Below are 14,890 nucleotides of genomic sequence, written 5' to 3'. Positions count from 1 at the left end.
TAAAACAAAACACATCAATAAAACCACTATCTTATGTATTTAAAACAGTGACTGACATATGAGACACTGTTTACTACTTGCAGAATACCTTTAAATGAATTGGCATAAAGCTTTCTGTAAGGAATTTCAATCTAAATTCCCTGCTGATATGAGAGTTGATGGAGTGGTGTTCTGGAGTAAATGTCCTAAATTATGAAGGATTTCTAGTGGAGGTTCCTTGTTAACATTGGAATTTAGTCAAATACTTGGAACCATCTCAAAGATTTATGTGCTAAATTTGATTATTAATTTTCTGTTCTCAGAGTATGAATGACATATTATACATGTCACAAATGTAAAGGCTATCGATGTCTTTCGTAGTTTACGTTAATCTGTGAGAATTATTTTTCAGAAATTGCATAGGGCAAATTGGATGGAATGAACTTCTTTTTTACATTTTTTTGGCCACCAAAAGGACAGTTAAAATTTTGTCCTTCAATTAAAGTAACTTTTCAAGCCTGCATTTTAAGTAGTTCACATCTATAATTATGTTGACGCAAAGTCAAATTAGAAACGATTATTTATCTAATTCCTGCAATTTTGGTGTTCCTCGCTGGGTGGCAGTGCATCTCAAACTGTATCTCATGCCACATAGAAAATGCGAGAAGGATTTCGTAGGCCTTTTCTGCATGGTCATTGGTCGCTGTTGTCTCCAACATAAAATAATCCGGTCCAATCAGGAAGCTCAAACTCTGCCCATATGTAATTGAGTTGCTGGGCAGTGAACAGAACGGTTGCGAACTGAGATCTACCTTGTAATTTTGAAGGCGAGAGGCAAGCACAGTAAGTAATAGCTCCCTCTTGCAGTTATTGTTTACTGCATTTAAATATGTGTATAAATATATGGCACTACTGTAGATGTCAATTCGACGAATAAAGCTTGCGAAGCAATACATCAAGGTTTGTTTATGTTCTGGTCGTGCGTTCACCAGTAGCTGTGGTCAACACCTTCTCCTGTAGTTGGCTAACGCTAACTAACTATAGCTATTTATGGCAACAAACCATCTCGTCGACTTCCACCATTAATAACGTGACAAATTTAAAGGTCAGACTATACAAGCATACACTTTATTTCTTCTATCGAAGCGTCGTGTAGTCTTGCCCTGCAGTGATGCGCGTTTGCTGCTTTGTGCTGATTTGAGCAGCCAAGCTGACAAGGCGACTGGTTGTTCAGACCTTTTTGTAATGTTTGGCCTCCCCGTCGATAGTCGCCTGCTCGGATGTTTTCAGCCACTGACTGTTCATTCACTTCAACATCATAGGTCCTGCTGTTTCCTAAACTGCTTTGTGCTCCAGCTACTTACGAATAATGGCAACAGATTGTGAGGCATGGCTTAATGCCAACCCAGTAGGTAAGTGCTGAAACTAAATTCATACTAGTTGGCTGCATAAACAAGTCGTTCAGTGCCGTTCATTTTTACCGAGACGAATAATTTCACGTTAAAGTAGTCTGCCATGTTAAATCAGGCTGTGCAGTGGAATGATGTAATGCTGCCTAGACCCCCCCCCCCCCCCCTCCCCCTGCAGCGATATCCGTTTTTAAGAAAGTCTGGGTTGTAAGAATTGTCAGCAGAATACAAAAAACTGTCAACACGACTGCCAAAAAAAGCATGGTTTGTTGAATATACATGACTGTGCATCTTTAGCCTTTATCCGAACATAAACACACAAAAAAATTAATTATCTATGGAATTGCATTTTACAACTTATGAAGCCCTGTGTGACCAGTCAGGGAAGCGTGCTGTGCTGTAAATTCTGACACCAAATACGTTAACAATGTTAACATGCATATCTAACGACTTGATACTTTATCCTCACAGAGGCAGATGATCTCAGCGACTCTTATATGTCTGGAGACGAGGAGAAAAGCAACAGCGCAAAAATAAACAACGAAATCAACGGCAACTGGATAACGGTCCCAGCCGGCACAGTTCAGGAGGCCCGGCTCAAGGCCAAGGCCAAGCGCCGTCTCCGGAAGAACTCGTCCAGGGACTCTGGCAGGGGCGACTCTCTCAGCGACAATGGGGACACCGTCCGGTTCGGTCCACCGCCCACCAGCCCCAAGGGCAAGGTGCTTGACCGCAGATCACGCCAGGGAAAAGGGAGAGGCCTGCCAAAGAAAGGTAGCTAGATAACCTAACTAAAACCTTACACAAAAGCTCGCCTGGTTAATGAAAAACTAGTATAGGGTAATGAAGCAGTCTGTAATGGACAGCTCAAACTAGCCGACCCACTGGCTTTCTGACTGCCAGCAACCTTAGCTGTTAATTTAACTTTTCCCCCCTATTTCTCATATTTGCATTCCTGCAGCACTGAACTGCTTTGAGAATCTGGTGTTTTGGCACAGTACAAAAGCCATAATGTAACACACTGCTGTTACACCAGGATGGTTGTCTAGAGCTTTTGTTCTGAGTTAGTTGGGTCTGAAGGAACTAGGTCCTACACCCTCTGGCTTTTCACTGTTCCTCCTTTTGTGCATTCTCCCAAGCTTTGGAGTGTTTCACAACGTTGACATTGTGAACAGATAACACTGATGTCATGAATCTCAGTCACCACCCTTTCATTTTTCCAGAAGTGCCATTTGAGAGTGAATTTCAACAGTGAATTGAGTGCGTGTCATGCCCAACGGCAGAGCCAAAGAGAAGGATTATAGAATTGGACCTCTGCCTTGCAGAGCATGTTTCGTGTAGAGCTGATGGAAACTTCTAGAACTCCAGTCTAGATTTGTGAAGCCTGACTTTGCAGGTCTTACCCCTGAAAGTCCGAGGCTGTTGCACGGGGTTGTGGTTTCTCTTGACCAGTGCAGAGCACCAGCGTAGGTAGCTTGCAGTATTACTCACTGTTTAGACCTTTTCTTAGACCAGTCTGTCCGCAGCCTGCAGGTCGAGGGCAGGTTATCTGGTTTGGTTTAATGACTGTGAATAGACAGACTGAGCTGCACCTCTAGTAACTCGTGGTGCAGCACACGGCCTGGGCGTCCAAAACAATCAGCTAATAGGTTTTCTTTTGTGCTATTGTGTTGATGTTTCTTTTTAGTGTGCTGTGCTGTGGAAAAGCTTGTTTTCCTCTCATTACCTAATGGTGTCAGTCAGTAGTTTGTTTTTTCTTTTTGTTTTTTTTTGCATGTCCTCTCGAGCTGTGGGATGTCAAAAATGGCTATAACCTCTGTAGAATCTCCCTGGAAACATGCATACAATTTCACTTTGTTTCTATACTTGGGTGGGAGCCATGGGTCCTGTATCACGTATGTACTATGAACAAAAGTAACAAGAATCTTTGTTTTTAAAAAATGTTTTAATATTTTGCATATTTAGCTTGGAGGAGCATAACTTTAAGCATGAAAACAACTTCAGACACATTAAACCATGTTTGGGGGACACGGATTGTTGGGAATTTTGTCTCATAGTGTGTTTGGTGTGTCAGAGGTGTGGGTAAAGCAGGTCTAAATCCTGCTGACAGCCTGCACTTGGAAACCCAAAGATAAACATGTTGTGCTCTGACCTTCACCGTGTGTGTGTACCCTAAAACACGGACAGGATCAGACATTGTAAATGCGCTACTGCTGGGTCATGACCAGTCCTGCGGCTGAATCAATCACTCTTGCGCTCTCTCTCTGTGTTATCTGTTTAAACTCAACACTGCAGAGCTTTCAGTTATTGAATTGTAACAGATTATTTTCATACTTTAAACCAAAATCACTTTAATACATTCTCAAGGTCAAACTTTTAACATCAAATATGACGCAGCACAAAATTTTAAGGTGTCATTTGTCATTCCGATGAATCTGATGACTTTTTAAGGTGTTGAATACTTTACAAGACCCTATACCCATTAGGTATAAATATGCAAACTACAGGAGAAAACAGCACCTGTACGTATTGTTTGGTCTCTCTCCCTGTTCCTCTGCTTGGTGAAACGTAAGCAACCTCTGAAATTAACCCATACTGATTATTAATGAGTTGGGTCATTGAGTCTGTGAATCTTGCCCATCTGGCGCGCACTCGTGTGTGTGTGTGTGTGGACGTGTGTGTGTGTGTATATATGTGTGTGTGTGTGTGCGTGTGCGTGTGTGTGCGCGCGCATGCGTGTGTGGCCTGGCAGTGGCAGCTGTGTATCAGCTGTTGGTGGTTAGTTTGTATCCTGCATGCTGAGTGCACAAACACACTTTCTACTGTGAAAAGGCTTAGAAGTGTGTGTGTGTGTGTGTCAGATCAGAACATGCATGTGTTTACAGAAGGAACAGTGTCTGCGGAAAGTGTGTGACGCACGACCCTGTCTACAAGTGTCCAACAATCTTCACTTATTTCAAGCATTTCAATGTAATGTAACTTATGTAAGCCATTAATTGAATAATAATAAACACCATTTGTAAGGGGCAGATTAGCTGATACCAAATGTGATGAAATCATGAAATAGCATTGAAAGATTTATTTAATGAAAGTAGAATGAAAAATCAGCATGATGTTTAACAGTGTGTTTCTGTGACTGCGGGGGTATAGTAACCTTTAGTAGTTAACCTCAGCGGTGGGGAACTCCAGTCTTGCACAGGTTCTGTTTTTCTGCGCAAACACACCGGATTGAACTAAACACTTCATTGCCGGGTGTGGTTTGTGTGTTAGCATGAAGATCACCAGATCACTAGGTGCAACCCAAACACCCCAGCAGTTGCTTGCAAAATGGTCTACATGTAGAATCTGGACTATTTAAGGGAGATTCCAAACCAAAAGTAGTGAAAACATCCATTTTAAAGAGAATTTTAAACTGGCCTGTGAGAAACTGCTGGTTATACACTACTCACTTCACCGGCGGTTTATATGAAAGTTTACTGTTGAAGATATTCTGGCCATTTGAGCATACAGGCTGGCTGATTAGCAATTAAACAGGAATATGTCAGAGTTCATTTAATTGGACTCTTAATAATTGATAACAATAATATTTAATGCATTTTTGCTGGATTCTGTCAGTGATTCTTTTAGAAGTAAAATTTCCAAATCAGCTGGAAAACAAACGTAGCCTGTTGACTTTCCCTGGTTAGCTAATATTTATTATCTTTAGCTAAATATTGGCTATAACAAGCTGTTCAGCCAGCATCAACCAGCTACTCATTTAGGTGTAAAATATAAGGTCGATGTCATGGATACAGTTCAGTAGATTGCTAGCCACATTAGCTAACAAAATCTAAATCGTCCAGCTATCAAGAGAAACAAGCATAACGTCTGCGTCATGTTGCAGGGCATTCTGAGTGAAGGGATTTAATCAGCTGCAGTTCCCTTGACCCACATCATGTGATGTGTTTGGTGTATAGGGAAAACAAAGGTACTATTTGGTGACCCTGTATATGTAGCTACTGGCACTCATTTTACAATGGCTGTAATCTTTCATCACTGAGCTAAAATATGACAAGCTCCACACTGCCCTCTGGTGGAGCACAGAGGTCATACATTGCACAGTTCTTTTGACAACATATGAGTTTTGAGTCCCTGCCATTAAAAATTTAAGGTGGGTAGCCCAAATGTTTGTCCACCTTAAACCTGTTCAGGTTTTTGTTTGTTTTTTTCCTTACTTCGAGTGATTAGAGTCAGATAAAACCTCTTGTTTGGCCTTATCTCTGTGAAACTCAGGCAGCCTGAATGTGGACACTTTGTGGCTGTAGCGTCATCTGCATGACAGCTGAGTACTGCAAAAACCTTCAAAAACGTTCCTCACCTCTTCCTGAGGCACTGTGCTAACTGACTTAACATGCTGCATATTAAGTTCACCAGTACTGAGAGACGGTGATGTTCATTATTCAGAAGACAAGAAATGTTCTGTTTGTGTGGTGCAGTTGGTAAAAATAAGCTTTATCCTCCTGTCCACCAGTGATGTTCAAGGGCAGCGCTTGAGTTTATTTGAGCAGTAGCAGTAAGGCAGGCCAGACCAGGCTGCTGTATCAACCCGCGGGTCTGTGTGTGCTTGCCGCCTCCAGGTGGTGCCGGTGGGAAGGGTGTGTGGGGCACACCCGGGCAGGTGTACGAGGACGAACAGCAGGTGGACGTGCGAGACCCCAACTACGACGAGGATCAGGTGCGTGGTTTGCTTGCTGTCGTTGGCCAATTTCTGATTGACATGGCTCCTCCCTGGCTCCACTCCCACTAATACCATATGCCCATGACTCCTCCCACAGGAGAACTGCGTGTACGAGACGGTGGTACTCCCGCTTGACGAGGATGCCTTTGTTCGGACAGTCACGCCCATCGTGAAGGAATACTTTGAACACGGTGATGCTTACGAAGTAGCGGTAAGAGCGAAGCTTTGCTGTCGGTCAAAAGGGGTGTGAAACTGTGTACAACCATGCAGTATTTTACTTTAGTATGACTCGGCGATTAGTATGTTCACACAGCCCATATGAGCCATTCCATTGTATCGTATGTTTCAGTAGTAAGGAACATTACCACATGCTTCATAATGGTTCTTACTTACCCATACTTCAGAGTATATATTCTGATAAATAGGGTATAGTACATGATTTCCTATACAGTTATTGTCTTTCTATAGTCTCCATTTACCATACTGTGACGGTAATAAGAGAACTTGTCCATTGCCTGAGTGACTGAGTGTACATACGTGTGTCTTTACTTGCAGTTATTTGATAAATAATATAATTTATGAGAGAACTCTGTGTGTGTGTGTGTGTGTGTCTGTCTCTGTGTGTGTGTGTGTGTAGGAGCTGCTGAGTGAACTGAATCTGGGCACTATGCGTAGTGATGTTCCCCTGCTGGCTGTCTCCTTGGCGATGGAGGCCAAGGCCAGTCACCGGGAGCTGACTTCCCGCCTCCTCAGCCACCTGTGTGGGCGGGTCCTCACGCACTCAGAAGTGGAGGCTGCCTTTCACAAGCTCCTGCAAGAGCTCCCAGACCTGGTGCTGGACACGCCCACAGCGCCCCGGGTAACGGCACTGCAGCACAGCCTCCGTTGAGGCACGCATCAGTTGTTTCTGAAACACTCAGGCCAGCCCTTCTAACACCAGCAGCCATGCCACGTTCAGAGTCACTTGCATCACCTTTCTTCTCCATTCTGATGCTCAGTTTGAATTTCTGCATGTCTAAATGCACTGAGTTGCTGCCATGTGATTGACTGATTAGATAACTGCGTTAACAATCAGTTGAACAGGTGTATCTAATACCATGGCTGGTGAGTGTATAATAACAGTTCTGTTGTGGTGCTGTGAGTAATGATGATGCAGTAAGAGTGAGTAGGGTGCGTTCACACTCTACCTTTGTCCCCTGAAACTAGTTTCTATAACAACTCAGTTTTGTACAGTGTAAAAAAAAAAAAAAAAAAAAAATCACTATTCCTGTCACCATTACGGCATGTTAGTTAATCCAGCACCAGAGTATTCTGTGTGCAGGTAACTACTTGAAAGGTGTGAGTGTGATTTAGAGAGAGACCGATCCCATTTGTGAGATGACTCGGATGTTTTGTTTCACTTGTCTTGCTCTCGCCCATCACATTCTCACTTTCCTACCCCCCACCACCCTCCCTCTGCTTGAGGGCAGAGGTTCTGTAGGCTAAGCTGGTTTTGTTCATGCCTAAATAGTTGAGACAGTTCTTTCAAGCAGAAAGTATACACACTCAACCACGCACATTCAAGACACCATACCCGTACCAAGTAAACAGGGTGTATGGCTCACAGCAGCACAGGTTCCACCACACGTCTCTGTGTGCACATCTGTCTCTATTCTCTCTGGATTTCTCGTTTTCATATAGAAAAAAACTGTGTTTGTGTACAACAAGTAAGATTAAGTTCCATTTTGTGTTTATGCTGGAGTAGGCTAAATTTGACTCTTGCAGAGATAGTGACTTGACTCCTTGAAATTTTATTTAATTTGTAATTTATTTATTTTGGCAGCACACAGGTGTCATGCTGATGTTAAGTTTAACATTGGTACACAATGAACCTTTAATCATCACCTTGAGTCAGATGGACATTGTAGTGCTACATGCCTCAAATAAGTCACCTGCAAAATAACATCGAATTTTATAAGACATCTCAAAATACACTGGAAAGTTGGTATGGACAGTAAGCATGCTGCCTAGCTAGGTAGCTAGATTGTTGTTGGCATAGAAAGTGTGCTAGCCAGTTGGACTGATGTCACACAAATGCTTTTTCTAAGATCCACATCATATTAAGCACAAACGAATTTCTGGCTTTTGTACACGCTCAGTTGTTGTTGCTCTGCAATTTTCTTGCTAGCTAATGTTTGTACACCAGAATAAATGTAACATTAGGTATCAGGCACTGTTCCACCTCTTTGCAATGAAGAATGCACAGTTTTAACCACAAATGTAAATGAGAATATAAACTATAAATAATAATAAGTTAACATTTTTTCCAAGTGGGATTCGAGAGACAGACTTATCTGGAGACTCGAGACTTGGACTTATGAACATTTCTGTTATCTGATCAACCACAGACTTTCTCTAAAACACTGAAAAGTTCCCAGTCTCTCAACAAGAGACTTTAAAGCCAACAAACCACTAAACATGTTGGCAAAATGCATTAGCAAGGGAGATTTTGGACTCAGCACTGATGCCTGTAGCTGATCCACTGTCACATACAGGAAGTTCTGGATCTTGCACTGGTGCTGGAGGCCTATCTTAGCTAGGTAGGAGTGTTAGATTAGGGCTGGAACAGATTTACGCACCAGTGGCATAATACTGAGGACTCCCTTCTTCAAAATCCTAAACACAAGATGCTTTTTGCTGTGAGACAAACAGCGGTTGCTGGTGTTGCTGATAGGATGTTATCATATGATGTCAGTTATATGTACATTAGGAATTTGCATGTTGCTGCCACATGAAATCTAGAGTATGCAGTTACCATGAGCACACAACAGGGGGCACTACAAGTAACTAGAACTAACTTGCTTAACTGCGCAAACACAACACTTGAACATTTACATTTACGGCATTTAGCAGACGCTCTTATCCAGAGTGACTTACAAAACTTGAACACAGTACACTATAAATTGCGAGAATACACTTAAACCAGCAGTACGGAATATGCGAGTGGAGGCTGCCGCCTGACTGGATGCAACTCGCAACAGTCAGGGACATGAAGTGACACTCAGGTGCATTATTGCATGAACAGGCATAAGGCTTCAAACCTTCCTGTGGACTCTGGTTCCCAGTTTCCCTGTACAAATAATTTAAATGTAGGTCAGTTACAAAGAGACCGGATTGGAAAAAAGGCTTCTCTCTTTTTTTTTTTTTTTTTCTTCTTTTCTTTTCTTTTGCAAGATTCCATGTCCGTACAATTTTGGGATCTGGTATCAAAAATGTTTTTTGCATTTGGGGATTTAAAAAAAAAAAATGCAAATATGAATATAGAAATGCACTTTTTTCTCTCATCAATAATTCAGTATCTTTGATAATTCTGAATAAACCATAGCAGGAGACCTGAAACAAAACATCTTGTGCTCATAGGGATTTTGGACAAAACCAAAAAGGAAAAAAAAACGGGTGTATTTGAAATTGCATGTGCCTGGTGCTTCTCAGCAGTAAGGGTGAAATAATACAAGTGTCCTCCTTTGGTGCTCGTGTACATTCTGATACCCGTAAATGTAAGAGTCTTCCAGCTCTTGGGGCTGTGCCAGTGTCGTTTTGCCACCAGGAGCAAACCTTTTCAAAGCAGCTGTGCTCTTCTTTTCCAGCTGGTGGGCCAGTTCATCGCCAGGGCAGTGGCAGATCACATCCTTCCCACAAACTTTGTGGAAGGTTACAAGGGCCGGGTGGACTGTGGGCACACACGGTAGGCCCCTCTCAACCCCACACACACACTGCTTGGGTCAGGCTTCTGGAAGAGCTGCTCAGAAGAACCTACCAACATCAGGCTTTATCGACAGCCTTGTGCTTGATTGACAGGGCTGCTCTGGACCGGGCTGCTGTGCTGCTGAAGATGCGCAGGGAGACGGGACTCCGGATCGACAACCTCTGGGGTTTGGGCGGTGGCCAGAGACCTGTCAATCAACTCATAAAAGAGGTCAGGACCCCACCCATTTAATGATCACTTAAAGATTGGTTTTTGTTTGTTTGTTTTTGTTTAGTTGCTTGGTTAGTGGTTTGTTTGTTTGTTTGTTTGTTTGTTTGTTTTTTTGGTCGTCGTTTGTTCCAGCCTGGGTTGTCTTCTCTCTAGCAGATCTGCTCAAACATAGTGTGCAGAATTAGCAGATATCGACCTAGTGCCACAGGGCTTGTGCAGACCCAGAGCCCTGCTCCTGAACTCCGCCCACTCCCTGTGCACAGGTGAATCTGCTGCTGAAGGAGTACGTGCTGTCAGGTGACGTGGCGGAGGCTGAGTGTTGTCTGCGGGAGCTGGAGGTGCCTCACTTCCATCACCAGTTTGTCTATGAGGTAACGGTGCCGTGCTGTTGAGTGTGTGCGTGTGTGTGTGTGTGCGTGCGCTCAGATAAGGTGGCACCTTATGCTTGCAGATAATAGCACAGATCTATGATGGTCAGTACTATGGCACATGTCATGTGTACCTCACATTTACTTACTTTCTTGCATGTTTACTTGCTTAAATGTGATCATTTCAGTTTGTGTCTCACCTAGCTCTGCTTCTACAGTTCCAATGGCTCATGTGATTTTTCCCTCCAGTCTGTCTGCTGTTATAACACACCCACTAGGAAGTAACAAAAATCTGTCTGTACTAAACTGAGAATTATGTGAAACTAATCATTCGCGTTACCATAACTGAGCACACAACCTATAAAACAAACAAGAATTTATCACTGGAAATAATTTGGATTGTGTGTTTCTGTAGGCAATAGTCATGGTTCTGGAGTCCAGTGGAGACACAACCCTCCGCATGATCTTGAAGCTGCTGAAACCTCTCTATGACTCTTCAGTCATCACCGTGGACCAGATGAGACGGGTAGGGGGCCATCTGTGCTTGTTAGCAGTGCAGCCACAACAACTAATCATTACTGTATCGATACTGTAGTATTTCTACAGAATTCTAGTTCATTGGTATCTTGGTCTCTAACCTACTCTATTGGCTAGGATGTGTTCTATGAATAAATGACAAAGCACCTTTATTAGTCACTCTGGATCCAGTTCACAAACTAAAATAGCTGGAGAGGCATCATTCTGAAAGTATTGCACTCAGCAGCTACACATTGTTACTGTTTAACGCTAATACACATTGTTTCTCTTCCCCTCTAGGGGTATGAGAGAGTGTATATGGACATTGCTGATATTAACATTGACGTCCCATGTGCGTACTCTCTACTGGAGTACTTTGTGGATCAGAGTTTCAGTTCTGGAGTCATCGACAAAAACCTCAGGGACCTCTGTCCATGTCGGTAAGTAAGGAGGAGACATGGGCTTTTGTTTCGTTTGTGTGTGTGTTTGGGGGTTTTTGAGCTGGTTGATTTGACTAATTTACTGGGGCAGAAGTCCTTGTCATTCAGTAATGTGTAAGCAAGATGTTTATCTGTCTGTTAATGTGGCAAGACGAGTTCTGTAGACACCTGATTAAAATGAACCTTTAGCAAGTTAATTCTTTGTTAATGTTGAGAAGCTAATGATAATGTACTTGTGTTTGAACAGGTGTGTGTGTGTGAGGGGGAAAGAGAAATATTTGGTGTGGTGTTGTGAAATAATAGGTGTTGTAGGACTGAAGTTCAACTCGGTGCTTTTCTTTATCAGAGGGCAGAAAAGGTGTGTCAGTGAAGATGACGTCTATGTCAAACTTGAAAACTACTGATGTCGACGTGACCCAGGAAAACACCTGGGGCCCATGGCCTTCTGGAAAACTAGCGCTACTCTTTGAAACCTGCATACTATGTGTCCTAGAGGTTTAGGTAGAGCTTTCCTCCTGTTTGTTAAGAATATTGAGCTTACACAGGGAATATGACCAAGGAACAGAAAAAGCGCTTAAAAACTGAAGGAAATGTTTAAAAACACACACACACACACACACACACACACACACACACACACACACACTCCTTCAAGGTGACCAAGATAAGCTAACCTAGAAAGTGCCACTTTAAAATAACTGGGTCATTCCATGTTTTGTATTCACTGCCACTCCAGGGGCATCCAGAGGCATATGCAGTTAGTCACAGTCTTAAGTTTAGGCAGGTGTGGTGGGGTCATCTGCTAACCTGCTCCCCTGCCCATGATGCTTGACCCCTGGCTTGGAGGAAGTTTGACAAAAAATTAAAAACCCTACCCATTTCAGCCTAAAATGATCAGCCAAGACATGTCTAGACGTGACCCGGTCTCGTTTCTCAAGTTTGTCTCTCAGGTCTGTTGCATTCACGTTGGTCATGTTCACATTAGTGACATGTCTGCACATCCAGGTGCCACCCAAAATCTGAAGGCAGAACTGAACAGAAAGTTAGAACGGATTCAGATTATATGGTCCGTTTTTTGTTTTTTTTAAATATTGGTTTATGTTGGCCAACCTACATCTTTTGAGGCAAATGTGTGACTTCAGTATGTGGTTTGTATAAAGCTAATTGGTTATCTTGTCACTCCAGTGCAAAACAAAAGAAGCAAAATCAGGGCACCAAACGTCTTGGCTAATTGACTATAACAGGCAAGTTGGAAATGTTTCCATTTTTTTTCCCCTGAAACCTTTCCTTTATTTAAAAAAAAATCTGTTAACTAAAAAGTCTCACTTTCGGAAATATCTTCAAATTCCCCAGTGGGCAGTGTTTGTAGGGTTGGGTTGGGTGGGGTTGGCTGAGAGCTGTATAGAGGGAGGCTTGTTGGTTTAAAGCTTCATCTCCCATTGGATTGAACTTCCTGTCTAGTCTGATGTATGTATGTTTGTTTGGTTTGTTTTTCTTGTCTCAGTTTAATGATGTCATTACTGGATGCAACTAAAAAGGCAATACAGAGAAATGTGAAGCAATTGGAATGTCGTCACAAATTGCTGTCAACATATTATTTTTCTATTTCACAACTTTGCCATGTGTAATATTTACCAAATGTTCTTGCTTTGTTTAAAATGGATAAGGAATAAAAACATAAATGTGTTGACATTACTTATGGCAAACATTGACAAACTGCTGCTCATCTCTCATGAATTATATTTTCATTTATTCATGTAATGAATGCTTTTAAGTAAAGGAATCCAGTAGCATATTTAATACAAAGCTAATTAAAACTGTCCAGTTAGTATAACATTCTGGTTATATATAACAGTGTGTAGGGTGCATTTGTAATAATTTCTGTTTTCACTTACTGCTTCAGTTCCTGAGTCACATTCTTTACTTTGAGTTGCCAGTGGGTCCAAGAGTAGAGAATGAAGATTTTTTGCGGTAAAAGAAATTGTCATGTAGGTCTGTCATAATTGGCTGTGTGGGGTACACATGCTGTGTCCTACATCTTTAGACCAATCTGGCCCTTGTAAAATAGCATATTCTACAATACATTCACATGTTTGCTGTCAGTGTGGCCATACATTATCTTGATGCTGACAGCTATTTACAATGGCAGTTCACTGTGATTCACTCTTGGCAAAAACATGGTTAATTTTATAAACACATCTAGTCTTAAACTAAGAATGTTCAAACAGATTGTTCAGTGGTGATGTACTTTAAATAACCTGGCTCTGGCAAATTCCATCACAAATCATGTAGTCAAATGTTCAATTTAGAACTCAGGGGGTATTCATAATTACATTTTTGAAACATGTCCCTGTGATATCCAAACCACAACTAGAATAACTAATGCTAAACAGCTTAACTTAGTGTAATGTTACAGATGAGCTTTTCATTAGTGTGATATGTTGTAATATTAGGTTGTGATGGAAACGCGCACTCCATCCCAGTAGCAGCAGGCTCTACTGAGCATGTTCCTGAGGGAAGTGCACACTTCATACAGTTGTGAGCTCTACTGAGCATGCTCCGGATAGAAGTGCACACTTCATGCCGTTGTGGCATAGTCTACTAAGCATGCTCCTGTTGCTGTGCTGTTTCCTGTTGCTTGATGACACGTTGTGCCTCCTGTTGCATCTTCTCCAGCTTCTCCAGTGTGACGGACTTCAGGGGTAACAGCCTGGGTTTACACAGAACCATGGTGGGAACGTCCTCCATTGACAGCTGACCTGCATGGGTGAACTTAATGTCAACATGAGGGTCTCTTACATTCCGATTTTCTTACTGAACTCGAACCGTAGCGGTGCAGTGTTTGAGAATGTCTAGTGGAGGCAAGTTCAAAACATAAAATGAGACCAGGGGAGTAACCCCTCTAGAATGACAAAACAACAAACAAGTTAAGTAGTATTCATTTGAGTGTACGTAATAAAACTGGCCCGTAAATACGAAGAGAATAAACAATAACTACAACTTCAATAACAGGAGTTTCCTTAAGGGCTATTAAAAAAATCAATTTAACGTATCTTATACCTTGTTTGGGTAAAACCTCTTTGAACACCGTCTTGACTTCAGGCATGGTGCGTTCTCTAAAAGCCTTTAATATCAAAAGGAGAACGATGATTTTACATCAAAACCATCGTTGTTACATCCTAAAGACTAGCAACACGATCTTGATCGCATTAATAACGTAAGAAACGTTACCTAGCTAGCCAGTGCCAAGACTAAACAGCGTAGCTAGTACAGCTAGCTAAACACAACATGTAGTTCCATTTGCGTGACGTCTTTCGCACTTTTCACAACCGAGTAGAAGTCTACATTGCCATATACGAAGTAGCTAAGTTTTCTGTTTCTCCTGCCGGGTTTACCTTAATCCCCTTCGGATACGCAGCGGCGAGCGTCTTCCTTCTACTGTGGAGTACGGCTCCGCGCTGGGGCCGACACACCCCTTCTGCCACCTAGCGACCATCGGCGGAGCA

The 14,890-nt window shown here is 42.3% G+C and overlaps 1 protein-coding gene across 2 annotated transcripts; it reads left to right on the top strand.

The window, feature by feature from the left end:
* Positions 1-739: 739 nt before the first annotated feature.
* Positions 740-13,220, top strand: pdcd4b (programmed cell death 4b). Of its 2 annotated transcripts, XM_027015383.2 has the most exons (12): positions 740-822; positions 1,302-1,391; positions 1,860-2,162; positions 6,005-6,102; positions 6,203-6,316; positions 6,743-6,964; positions 9,732-9,829; positions 9,943-10,060; positions 10,324-10,431; positions 10,844-10,954; positions 11,245-11,384; positions 11,731-13,220. In XM_027015383.2, the coding sequence occupies exons 2-12, from the start codon at positions 1,349-1,351 to the stop codon at positions 11,786-11,788; spliced, it is 1,413 nt and encodes a 470-aa protein (XP_026871184.2). In that variant the 5' UTR covers positions 740-822; positions 1,302-1,348; the 3' UTR covers positions 11,789-13,220. The 2 variants fall into 2 exon arrangements, with proteins under 2 accessions (XP_026871184.2, XP_026871185.2); XM_027015384.2 differs by lacking the exon at positions 1,302-1,391 and having other exon boundaries at positions 754-822.
* Positions 13,221-14,890: the final 1,670 nt, after the last annotated feature.

Source organism: Electrophorus electricus, chromosome 21 (genome assembly GCF_013358815.1).
Source record: "Electrophorus electricus isolate fEleEle1 chromosome 21, fEleEle1.pri, whole genome shotgun sequence".
Taxonomy (NCBI): Eukaryota; Metazoa; Chordata; class Actinopteri; order Gymnotiformes; family Gymnotidae; genus Electrophorus; species Electrophorus electricus.
Note: the sequence above shows the minus strand (reverse complement) of the source record. Positions and strands in the feature narration are given on the sequence as shown.